Source organism: Rhinoderma darwinii, chromosome 6, assembly GCF_050947455.1.
Source record: "Rhinoderma darwinii isolate aRhiDar2 chromosome 6, aRhiDar2.hap1, whole genome shotgun sequence".
NCBI lineage: Eukaryota > Metazoa > Chordata > Amphibia > Anura > Rhinodermatidae > Rhinoderma > Rhinoderma darwinii.
Window position 1 is genome coordinate 48,250,756 of NC_134692.1, and position 13,419 is coordinate 48,264,174.

Here is a 13,419-nt window from a genome sequence, read left to right on the forward strand (position 1 = left end):
TTCCCCTTGGCGGCTGTCACGTACATGTACGTGACATGTCGCCAAGGGATTAAAGAGATATTATTTGCATTATTTCTAGGGGATAATACCTCTATAAAATTGCCCTGTGCTGAGTCGCATGGAGTCTCAGAGACTGCCTTACAGCCTCAGTAATAAAAACAGAAACCTTATAAACCTCTTAAACTCAATAGGTTTCGCATCTATAAGGCTATGTTCACACGCTAAAGTAAAAATGGCTGTAAAATATGGAGCTGTTTTCAAGGAAAAACATACACTGATTTTCAGCCATTTTTTACGTTTCAAACGTTTTTTTATGCATTTTTTGCGGCCGTTTTTGGAGCTGTTTTTCTATTGACACAATGAAAAATGGCTCAAGAAGTGACATGCACTATTTTTTATGGGGTGTTTTTTTATGCGCCGTTTTTTCAAACGGCCTTAAAAAAGCGCCCCGTCGAAACGAAATGCTTTTTCCGATTGAAACCGGTGGCCAGATGTTTGGAGGCGTTCAGCTTCCGTTTATTCAGACGTTTTTCGAGGCGCCCCCCCTCAAATTGGCTGAAAATAAGCCGTGTGAACATACCCTTAGACTGCTATTTCGATCACTTAAAAAAGATCTGTCATGATCTGGCAGGAACAGGAGTCTTGTTGCCACTGTGAATAGAGCTTCAACAGTTCGGAGTATAAAAAAAAGTCTTACCAAAGTTTCCATTTGATACAGGAGTTCTTCTATATTGCTCTGTGTTTTCTGAATATCTTGCTCAGTCAATATGGTCTTATCCCTTTTGGGTGTGTGACAGTGACATCGAAGCTGAATAGAATAACAACATTTAAAGAAGTTCTAAACTTTTGCTCTTATATTTAATATATAAATGTTTAATCATGAAAAAAAAAACTAATATGAAGGGGTTTTCCCATCAGGGACATTTATGACAAATCCACAGGATATGCCATAAATGTCAGATAGATGCGGGTCCCACCTCTGGGACCTGCACCTATCTCTAGAACGTCGCCCCCTAAACCCCGTTCTACCTTTCCCGTTTCCCGCTGCTACTTCGTAATTTCCGACCATGTAATCAGAAAACAGCGTAGCTCGCTGAGCTACGCTGTTTCTATAATTCCCATAGAAGGGAATTATCATTTATGGAAACATTGTAGCTCGTTTCTTCATTCTTGTTTCATCTACTATTCTTACACTATATCCGAGATTTTTTTAGAGATTCCTTCATATTAACCAATAATAATATACAGCAAAATATGACATTCCCTTTTACGCCTCATGCACACGACCGTGTGTGCCGTCCGAGTCCCGTCAGTGATACAAGGAAAGATAGGACATGTTCTATCTTTCCTCGGATCGGAGACTCGGACCATTTTTTACGGACCCGATTCACCCACTAAAGTAAATGGGTACGTGAAGACTATCAGGTGCCACTCGGATGCCGTCAAAAACGGCCCGAGTGGCACAACGGTCGTGTGCATGAGGCTTTAGTCCTCCCCATGTTTGATTATTATTTAAAGAAGTTTTAGAACATGTTTACACATGGCAGATTTGTTCCAAAAATTTCTGCAACTGAAAAATGTATTTTAATACATGTGAATGGGGTTGTTTCTGCAGCATGTACATGGATTCCTGCAAGCTCAATTTCTATGAATAGGACAGTTGCAGAAATACGGGCAACAAATCTGTCACACGTGAATATACAGGCACCCTTACCGAGAATTCATTTAAAAAATGCAAATACATACTGTGATTCAACTAGACTGCTTTTTTATTTTTATTTTTTTAGAGAAAAAACTAAATAATAAACATGCATTGTTGAGACGGTGGTTGTGTATAGGAAATTTTCAATAAAATGAAAACAAATTGCTGGTAGTAAGGCATTTGTCACAGTCTGATTACTTGGCAGTCGCAGTGGGAGCTCCAATTTGTCAAGCTACATCAGGAGAACAGGAGACGGTTAAGGCCGGACAATGCTATTTGCATGTTCATTTTATAATAATCAATAAACTAAGGTGTTTCCAAGTGATGTTCCTTTTAAATAAATTACCAGAGCATGTTGATCCTTTGCTACCAAAGTCTACAAATCATGATAAGTCGAAGTCTCGTTTTTAATTGTGGGAAAATAAGATATTGTGATATACAATGGCTGCATTTCCTATTTTTACTTGAAATAATGAACGAAACCTAATACATTTTTCTCTATCATTTACAATAGTTTGCTCGGCTATTGGATAAGTTTTATACTTAGGATGAATTACCTTTATGGTACATTCAGGCAGATATTTTATTTCTCTATAAAAACACAATTGTTTTACTTTTACTCACTGGGATAAGGGAAATGGAATAATCCTTATTTTAAGGTCCTTACTTCTAACAGCAGGAGAACCCATTAAACCAATTGTACAGGAGATTTATATCATGTATATTTGATCCTTTTTAAAAGGGTTTGTTACGATCTGCCCTCAAATTGCATGGATGATCTTCCCTAAATATTAATACATTATTTTTTATATATGCAGCCATGCTCTGTTTTAGTAACATGTGTAAAAAAGCTGATGGCGGTCCAGCAGTACTTAATGAATGGGCCAAGGACTACAGGTAGGGTTGCGTCACTTTAAAACGAATAGTTTTACTCCCCCTGTAGTAGGAACGCTGATCGCTTTTATGACTGCTCTTGTCCCTCCTGGGCCACCATACGTCATGACACTGGCAACGCTGACGGCTGGCTAATTTTTTTACATCGGTCCAGAGCATAGCATTACGAGGATTCATTGAAAGAGATCTTAGTCGTCTGGGGAGCCGCTCTCCTTCACGCAAGTTTATTTCTTCCACTCTACGGCACCAATCTTCACTACTTCCCCCTGTTTGAGTAAGTAAGCCCGTGATACGCTATGTTATCTCCGCAACCATTATAGTTACAATCTTCCTCTTGTAGCGATATTTATTTGGATCTCCTAATTATATGTATGTTTTGTATCTGTAATGACGGGGGTAGGGAAACGGACAAGTGAGCCCTAATCTACCCGCCACTCTGTCCCTGAATACTTGCAACGACCCGCTCTAGGCGACGGGGTACAACTGGGCGGCGGTCCCTACTCTCCGTAAGTGCACGAGACAAACAGACAAGGGAACACAAAGCAAAGGGAAAGGGTCAGTTGCCCACGGTAACACCGTGAGCAACAAGTGTAAAGGATCTGCCAGGTACTACGTCTGTGTATACTCCCGGGATTAATCAGTCGACACCTGAGGCCAGACCTCTTAGACTGACACCGGCTCCCACCAAGCAGGGTGGCAGGCTCAGGAGTGGGAGAGCCTATCGCGGCCTGGTCAGTCAGAGTTAGCTCCGCCCCCTGTCCATTTATACCTGCCGTGTTCTCTTCCTCAGTGCTTGTTATTCTTCTTGGATTCCTGGCCCCACTGCTGCCTTGCTTCAGCCTGCTTCTGCCGTGCTTCTGCCTTGCTTCAGTTCCGCTTATCCTGCTTCGCTTTGCCCCTGGCTTGCTTCCTGCTCCGTGCTCTCGTTGGTATACTCCACTACATCCTGATCCTGACTGACTCATTCACCGCTCCGTTTCCTCGCGGCGTTCCGTGGGCTACTGCCCCTTCCCTTGCGTGTTCCCTGTTTGTACTCCCTTGCACTTAGACAGCGTAGGGACCGCCGCCAAGTTGTACCCAGTCGCCTAGGGCGGGTCGTTGCAAGTAGGCAGGGACAGGGCGGTGGGTAGATTAGGGCTCACTTGTTCCCTTCACCTCCTTCCTGCCATTACATAATAACAAGCCCATACCTAGTCTACCATTTCTCCTACGCTGACGCTATCATGGATCCCCTTGAGACCCTGACCCAGCAGATGCAGGGCCTCTCCCTACAGGTCCAGGCCCTGGCTCAGAGGGTCAACCAGGGTGACGCTGCCTTAGTAGTACCCCTCACCTCACCTCTAGAACCCGACCTCAAGTTACCTGACCGGTTCTCAGGGGACCGTAAGACTTTTCTCTCCTTCCGGGAGAGTTGCAGACTTTATTTCCGCCTAAAACCTCACTCCTCAGGTTCCGAGAACCAGTGGGTGGGTATCATTATATTCCGACTCCAGGAAGGGCCCCAAGACTGGGCCTTCTCCTTGGCTCCTGACGCCCCTAAACTTTCCTCCGTTGATCGTTTTTTCTCTGCCCTCGGACTCATTTACGAAGAGACTGACAGGACTGCCTTAGCCGAGAGTCAGCTGGTGACCTTACGTCAGGGTAGGAGACCTGTTGAGGAATACTGTTCTGATTTTAGAAAGTGGTGCGTAGCTTCTCGGTGGAACGACCCGGCCCTAAGGTGCCAGTTTAGGTTAGGATTATCTGACGCCCTGAAGGATCTGCTGGTTAGCTACCCCTCTTCTGACTCCCTAGACCAGGTTATGGCCCTAGAAGTACGACTTGACCGACGTCTCAGGGAACGTCAGCTTGAACGTTTCAATGTGTTACCCTCTGACTTCCCTGCGATTCCCCCCGAGGTCCCGTCTCCTCGCTCTTCCACGGAGGACTCGGAGGTACCTATGCAACTCGGGGCCTCCATGTCCCCTCGACAACGTAGAGAGTTTCGCAGGAAGAATGGTCTCTGCTTCTATTGTGGGGACGACAAGCATCTACTGAACACCTGTCCCAGGCGCAAGAATAAACAGCCGGAAAACTTCCGCGCCTAAGTGATAATCGGGGAGGTCACTTGGGCGAACAGGTATTTCCCGTTAATATGAAACGCAATAAAATTTTGCTTCCCTTTCAGGTCTCGTTTGCTGGCCGGTTTGCCACTGGCAGTGCCTTCGTGGATTCTGGCTCATCTGCTAATATCATGTCTGTGGAATTTGCTATGTCTCTAAAAATGCCTTTTATTGATTTGCTTTATCCTATCCCGGTAGTGGGTATCGACTCCACTCCTCTTGCTAATGGTTATTTTACTCAGCATACTCCTGTATTTGAACTCCTCGTTGGCTCCATGCATTTGGAGCAGTGCTCTGTACTGGTGATGAAGGGATTATCGTCCGATCTGGTATTAGGTCTTCCCTGGTTGCAGCTGCATAATCCCACGTTTGATTGGAATACTGGGGATCTCACCAAATGGGGTAGTGAATGCCTGATGTCATGTCTTTCGGTTAACTCTATTTCTCCCCGGGAGGAGGTAAACACGCTTCCTGAGTTTGTTCAGGACTTCGCTGATGTGTTTTCTAAGGAGGCCTCCGAGGTGTTGCCCCCTCATAGAGATTACGATTGCGCCATCGATTTGGTGCCTGGTGCCAAGCTTCCTAAGGGTAGGATATTTAATCTTTCATGTCCTGAACGTGAAGCTATGAGGGAGTATATCCAAGAATGCCTGGCCAAGGGTTTCATTCGCCCCTCGACTTCTCCTGTAGGTGCTGGCTTCTTCTTCGTGGGGAAGAAGGATGGTGGTCTTAGGCCGTGCATTGATTATCGGAACCTGAATAAGGTCACCGTAAGGAACCAGTATCCCCTTCCTTTAATTCCGGATCTTTTTAATCAGGTTCAGGGGGCCCAATGGTTTTCTAAGTTCGATCTACGGGGGGCATATAACCTTATCCGCATCAAAGAGGGGGATGAGTGGAAAACTGCGTTCAACACACCCGAAGGTCATTTCGAATACCTGGTCATGCCCTTTGGGTTGTGTAATGCCCCTGCCGTCTTCCAGAATTTTATTAATGAAATTCTGAGAGATTACCTGGGTAATTTTCTTGTAGTGTACCTTGATGACATACTGGTGTTTTCCAAGGACTGGTCCTCCCACGTGGAGCATGTCAGGAAGGTCCTTCAGATCCTCCGGGAAAATAATCTGTTTGCGAAGACCGAAAAATGTGTGTTTGGGGTACAGGAGATACCATTTTTAGGTCAAATCCTCACTCCTCATGAATTCCGTATGGACCCTGCCAAGGTTCAGGCTGTGGCGGAATGGGTCCAACCTGCCTCCCTGAAGGCGTTACAGTGTTTTTTGGGGTTCGCTAACTATTACAGGAGATTTATTGCCAACTTCTCGGTCGTCACTAAGCCTCTTACGGACCTTACTCGCAAGGGTGCTGATGTCCTCCATTGGCCCCCTGAGGCCGTCCAGGCTTTTGAGACCCTCAAGAAGTGCTTTATCTCGGCCCCCGTGCTCTTTCAGCCCAACCAAAGGGAGCCATTTATTGTGGAGGTTGACGCATCCGAGGTGGGAGTGGGGGCCGTCTTGTCCCAGGGTACCAGCTCCCTCACCCATCTCCGCCCCTGTGCTTACTTCTCTAGGAAGTTTTCGCCCACGGAGAGTAACTATGATATTGGCAACTGCGAACTTTTAGCCATTAAATGGGCTTTTGAAGAGTGGCGTCACTTCCTGGAGGGGGCCAGACACCAGGTAACGGTCCTTACTGACCACAAGAATCAGGTTTTCCTAGAATCTGCCCGGAGGCTTAATCCTAGACAAGCTCATTGGGCACTATTCTTTACCAGATTTAATTTCTTGGTTACCTATAGGGCTGGGTCCAAAAATATTAAGGCTGATGCACTGTCACGTAGTTTCATGGCCAATCCTCCTTCCGAGAAGGATCCTGCTTGTATTTTACCCCTGGTATAATCGTTTCTGCCACTGATTCTGATTTAGCTTTTGACATCGCGGCTGATCAAGGTTCAGCTCCCGGGAACCTCCCTGGGGACAAACTGTTTGTCCCCCTGCAATACCGGCTAAGGGTACTCAGGGAAAACCATGACTCTGCACTATCTGGTCATCCTGGCATCTTGGGTACCAAACACCTCATTACCAGAAACTATTGGTGGCCTGGGTTGCCTAAAGACGTTAGGGCTTACGTCGCCGCTTGTGAGGTTTGTGCTAGGTCCAAGACCCCTAGGTCCCGACCTGCGGGCTTACTACGTTCCTTGCCCATTCCCCAGAGACCTTGGACCCATATCTCCATGAATTTTATCACCGATTTGCCTCCATCTCAGGGCAAGTCGGTGGTGTGGGTGGTAGTAGACCGCTTCAGCAAGATGTGCCACTTTGTGCCCCTTAAGAAACTACCTAACGCCAAAAGACGTTAGCTTCTTTGTTTGTTAAACACATTCTGCGTCTCCATGGGGCCCCAGTCAATATAGTTTCTGACAGAGGGGTACAATTTGTTTCCTTATTTTGGAGAGCTTTTTGTAAAAAGTTGGAGATTGATCTGTCCTTCTCCTCCGCCTTCCATCCCGAAACTAATGGCCAAACGGAAAGGACTAACCAATCCCTGGAACAATATTTAAGGTGTTTCATCTCTGACTGTCAATTTGATTGGGTCTCATTCCTTCCCCTCGCCGAATTTTCCCTGAATAACCGGGTCAGTAACTCGTCAGGGGTCTCCCCGTTTTTCTGTAATTTCGGGTTTAACCCAAGGTTCTCCTCCGTTTCTCCTGGTTGTTCCAATAATCCCGAGGTAGAGGACGTTCATCGGGAACTGTGCACAGTCTGGGCCCAGGTTCAGAAGAACCTAGAGGCGTCCCAGAGCGTACAAAAGATTCAGGCTGATAGTAGACGTTCTGCTAACCCCCGGTTTGTCGTCGGGGATCTGGTCTGGTTGTCATCCAGGAACTTGCGCCTTAAGGTCCCGTCCAGGAAGTTTGCTCCCCGATTTATTGGACCTTATAAGATCATTGAAGTCCTCAACCCTGTATCCTTCCGTCTGGAGCTGCCCCCATCCTTTCGCATACATGATGTCTTCCATGCCTCCCTCCTTAAACGCTGCTCCCCGTCCTGGTCCCCCTCGAGGAAACCTCCTGTTCCCGTTCTCACCCCTGAGGGGGTGGAATTCGAGGTGGCCAAGATTATGGACAGTAGGATGATCCAGGGCTCCCTCCAGTACCTGGTCCATTGGAGAGGATACGGGCCGGAGGAGAGGACTTGGGTACCTGCTCGTGATGTTCACGCTGGGGTATTGATCAGGAGGTTCCACCTTCTCTTCCCCACTAAACCGGGTCCTCTTAGTAAGGGTCCGGTGGCCCCTCATAAAAGGGGGAGTACTGTAAAGGATCTGCCAGGTACTACGTCTGTGTATACTCCCGGGATTAATCAGTCGACACCTGAGGCCAGACCTCTTAGACTGACACCGGCTCCCACCAAGCAGGGTGGCAGGCTCAGGAGTGGGAGAGCCTATCGCGGCCTGGTCAGTCGGAGTTAGCTCCGCCCCCTGTCCATTTATACCTGCCGTGTTCTCTTCCTCAGTGCTTGTTATTCTTCTTGGATTCCTGGCCCCACTGCTGCCTTGCTCCAGCCTGCTTCTGCCATGCTTCTGCCTTGCTTCAGTTCCGCTTATCCTGCTTCGCTTTGCCCCTGGCTTGCTTCCTGCTCCGTGCTCTCGTTGGTATACTCCACTACATCCTGATCCTGACTGACTCATTCACCACTCCATTTCCTCGCGGCGTTCCGTGGGCTACTGCCCCTTCCCTTGCGTGTTCCCTGTTTGTACTCCCTTGCACTTAGACAGCGTAGGGACCGCCGCCAAGTTGTACCCCGTCGCCTAGGGCGGGTCGTTGCAAGTAGGCAGGGACAGGGCGGTGGGTAGATTAGGGCTCACTTGTTCCCTTCACCTCCTTCCTGCCATTACAACAAGAGTGGTGAACGAGCCGAGTCAAACAAGGAGTGCACGAGGTACCAAACGCAGAGCAGGAGAGTAGTCAGTAAGCCAGGGTCAGTATGGAGCAGGATCAAATAGGTAGAAGCTGTAGCTGGGCCAGGAAACCACACGAGAAGAATCACAAGCAAAGGAGGAACAGGAAAGGCAGGTATAAATAGACAGAGGGCGGGAGCTAGCTCCATCTGGCCAGGCTGCGATAGGCTCTCCCACTCCTAAGCCTGCCATCCTGAGTGGTGGAAGATGGAGTCAGTCTCAGAGACATAGACTCAGGTGCAGACTGATTACCTATGGGAGTATACACAGAAGTTGTGCCTGGCAGATCCTTTACAGTATCCTTATATTTATAATTGCTTTAGTTTTTACTAATTGTTTGTTTTGTATCACTCTGACTGTTTGCTTTTTATCTCCCTGACCTCATGTGATGTCAGAACTCAGCTTTGACCCCGTTTTTTAGTGGTCTTTTTCTCCTATTTAAATTCTCCTCCATATAAGGAGCTTGTTAATTTTTTGTACATTTTGTACACTTGGCCTGAGGAAGACATTGGTCCAACGTCGAAACGGGTAGCCTATATGTCCTAATAAAACCCATGTTGTTAAATACAACTTCTCCACTTGCCTTATTCATCAACTTGAATATCAGCAGCACCCCACTATAGGTCCCAAACCCTTTCTCTTCATTTAACCACTTGCCTTTGTGGTAACCGCTTCGTGGTACCGGACCGGACCTGGCTGCAGCTGATCCTCTGGATGATATTCTGCCTTCACCAGAGTTGTGCCTGAGTCTTGCACAACCCCACAAGGTGAGCAATTTTCTTGCTCCGTTATGTCTGCTTAATTTTACCACTATTTATCTGCACTCATGTGGTGCCGTGTATTTTTGCCTCTCTAGTTCTCTCTCACTTTTGTTCCCTCCTCCCCCTCCACTCTCCATAGCCTTCTTAGGGCAGCTGTAACCTGATCCTGTCCCTGGCTGATAGTTTGTCTTATCTTGAGGAGGTGTAAAAAGCAGTAAATTCAGAGGGGAGAGGAGCCTGATGTCAGGGGCCCGTGGGAAATGAAACTGTAACGGGGCCTCTAGAGGATGGTGTGAACCCACTGTGTCAAAAAGGGATTTGATGTGGAGCTAAACCGGGGAGTGGTATTCACCCTTTAACCCCTATACCTCTTACAGGCATAACACAAAATCAGCAGATAAAATGCGACGTCAGTTATAGAAAAAGTCAGGCCATACGGCAGACAGCTATACATGGTTGGCTGAGCCAAAGGTCAGGGCATGCAGCAGAGGTTCATCACGGATCACAAGCAAGAGGTTAAGGCAGGCAGGAGACAAGTATAGTCCAGGTTATAAGCAGATGTCAATCACAGGTGATTCAAACTGAGTTTAACACAGGGTGTCACTAGACTCCCTATGATGAAGCTAATTGTTCAGGCAATCTGTCAAGAAAAGCGAGGACCCTTTATACCCAGGGAAAGCTGGGTAGCAGATTTGGCTTTGAGACTGCAAGGCTCAGTGAGCGCATAAGGAAGTGCAGAAGGAAAACTCCAGCCCTGGAGGTCGCAAGCAGAGCTGACTAAGAGATGTATGCAGCGCCAACCAGGAGCCAGGGAATGCGTGAGGAGGTTAGTATACGGAGATGGTGGGGAAAGGGAGCGTCAGCCATTACACCTGATAAATAGAGAGGCATGTTTCTCTACTATGATATATTAAAAAGCTTATTATATTTGTTTGTACTATTGATTTATGCAAAGTTTGTTAAAAAGTTAGTGACCATTTAGGGTGGAAGGGTGTCATCTGATAGGTTGGACTATTGGAGCTTTTATGCTTGTATCACCTGCTCACCTCTAGGTTGTGACTTAGCAGCCATCTTTCCTAATTGGGTAAATATACTACTGGAAGTTAATCTAACCACTTGGAAATATCTGTTTAGAGTAATTGGTAAATTACTTTATATTTTATTACTTTATACTTTAAATTTATTTACTCTGGTAAATAAATGCTATGGCCGACACCTCTGCTTCCAATAAAGTGGTTTTCAATCTCTTTATTTATGTTTGTGCAGTTTTTATAAGTTATTGTATTGTATGTATCCTGAGGTCAGGGTTTCCAATCTCCCTGCAGTCCACCCATTTTGCATTGTATTTTCTTCTCATTGCAGATACAGACTTTATAACCACTAAGTCTGAGTAAAAATTTATGTAGTGTGATCTGCTTTATAGTCACTTTAATTCCCTCCCAAGTACGTACCTCATACTTCCTTGCTACTTAAGACTCTGCTTAGGCTAGATCATGGCTAGAGCTGTTATCTAGATCTTGTTATAAAGCCAAGAATCTTAGCATTAATACAAGACCAGGATTGTGGCTCATGTAGAAGTTCAATGTGGGGGCAGCGGGGGAAGTTCTGAACGTGCAGTAAAAGTTGGAGGATATATGATCCCCCTCCTGTCCCTGTAGGCTATAAAATGTCCAAGGGAGAGGGGTAACATGAATCAGAGAGCATCCTTGCCTTCTGTTTGAAACATATGGGGGGGGGGGGGGGAGTTTGCTTATCTAATCACTCCTCTATGCCTAATTAGGCTGCTTATTGACTCCATGATCTGGACATTTACCAGCATCCGGACTGAGGTGTAAATTAGTCGCACTAAGCACTAATGTCCCATGCGCACACAAGCATATTTAAAGTTTTTAATTTTACACTGTCCCTATCTTGACTGTAAATGATCTTTAGCATAAAATTTTATAACTGCTTCCCTAACAGTTGTGTGGTATATATTCTTAGCACATTTGTGGATGACTGCCAAATTCATTGCTCTTGTTGCTGTAAATGCTTGTAGTATATATAAACTTTGCACACTTTGCTCTATTATTTTTACATTGTTTTTGCGTGTAAACCTCTGCATATATGTGAGTTTTAGGCATATATGTGAGTTTTAGGCATAAATGTAAGTTTTACATGCACATAAAAACGAAATGATTCCTATTTGCGAGAAAGCTACGTGAAGGTGGGCATGGCTGCCAACAGCACGTAAAAAGAACGGCAATCATCAGGTTGGCGGCTTTCAGCAAATATATAGGTTTTGGGTGTGCACTCACGTTTCAAGGTCTGTAATTTCTGTATTTAATAGGTTATTTTTTTTAAAATTTACAGCTTAAAACCAAATTTTTGGTCTCTATAATTCTGATGATTTTATGAAGATAGTGCATGTACACATAGGTTTAAGCGGTATGTATAAACTCTGCACATCTAGAACTTTTATTTTTAGGTTGTGTGGTGGGTTTAATTTTCTGCTTGGGTCACACTTTTAGCCAAAGATATACATTTTATGTATTTTTATATAAAATTACACTTTGACACAAAATTGCATAAAGATGTTTGTGTACAAAGCGTTGTGTGACATTTTTACAATGTGCTCTGTGTCGGCTTTCAGAATATATGGATATGGAAGTTTAGTATGATTTTTTTTATTTTGTAATTTAGGTTTTATTTGTGCATGTCAATAGTGTTAAAATCTCCTTGTACCAGAGCTGCAAAATGTCTGAAAACCCCTAGCAGCGAAAGGGTTAAGTGACTTATAATTTCTCCAACAATGCAGATGCTTTTGGGGACGACTTATGGGCTGAAAATGCACATGCCCTTCTGCCCTCATGCCCTAGCTATTCCCCTGTTTCATTTATACTAGAGCTTTTTTTATTATATGAAGTAACATTTATAGAAGCTACTGCTTATCTATATTTAGTGAAATTGCATCTTTAATTACATTTTGTTTACTCTTTATCCTATATCATCATAAAAGGTTTCTGCCTGATTTACAATGAATATAAAAAAAATGAAACCAAAATTTCTTGTACATGCTTCTAACCTGAGGTACAGGAGTTAGCAGGGTCCATGGCTCATCTATTGCTCTTACATCAGAGGACTCAATTCCTGATATAGAATAAAAATGAAAACAGAAACATAAAAAGAGTTATAATCGAGAAATGTAACTGAATTACTTTAAATTGCTTTACAACTAAACTTTCATTGTGCTTTTATTTAGCTGCTATCTATCTATCTATCTATCTATCTATCTATCTATCTATCTATCTATCTATCTATCTATCTATCTATCTATCTATCTATCTATCTATCTATCTATCTATCTATCTATCTAATCTATCCATCCATCATTCAAGATTATCATAGTTCTTAAAAAATTGTCTGTACTAGCGTGTTGCAACTGCAAGTAATTACTAGTTTATTCAATTTATCATTACTACGTATTACAAGATTAGGCAAAGAGAAGATTTTAAAGGGGATGCACATGATATGCCATAAAATCCTGAAAGGTGTGGTTCCTACCTCTGGGACGCTCACCTATCAAGAGCATGGGGTCCGATTACCCTCATGTCCACCACACTCCCCAATCAGTTCAGTGGATTTCCGTTCTCCTGATCTGTGATTGTCCCAGTGGTGGGACCCAAACCTACCAGGCATTTATGGCAAATACTGTGAATATGTCATAAATGCTTAAGATGGTAATACCTATTTAATATTTTGTAAGATCCACGTACCATAAGACTTAGGATGGCAAAGGGTAGATTTGAAGGATAGTCTCATAAAGACAACCCTTGTCCTTATTATGGCATATGAATGTCATAAAAGGTTGTCCAGAGTTTAGGGCCAGGAGCCACTAAATAGAGTGAGTAATGTAACACAACAGTTCCTTGCCATGGCTGCTCCAGGGAAACTCTATGGTCAGAGGAAACTTTCAGGAGCCGGACCCACGGGTCAGCAAAATTAGCATAATACAATTTTC

The 13,419-nt window shown here is 44.7% G+C and overlaps 1 protein-coding gene across 1 annotated transcript in view; it reads right to left on the reverse strand.

Moving 5' to 3' along the window:
* LOC142656299 (uncharacterized) overlaps positions 1-13,419 on the reverse strand; it is a 154,989-nt gene that overhangs the window by 7,998 nt on the left and 133,572 nt on the right. The window contains exons 10-11 of the mRNA XM_075831193.1: positions 12,484-12,548; positions 698-808 (exon numbers count right to left, since the gene is read on the reverse strand). Coding sequence (XP_075687308.1) covers positions 698-808; positions 12,484-12,548 — 176 coding nt within the window. The remainder of the gene's footprint in view (positions 1-697; positions 809-12,483; positions 12,549-13,419) is intronic.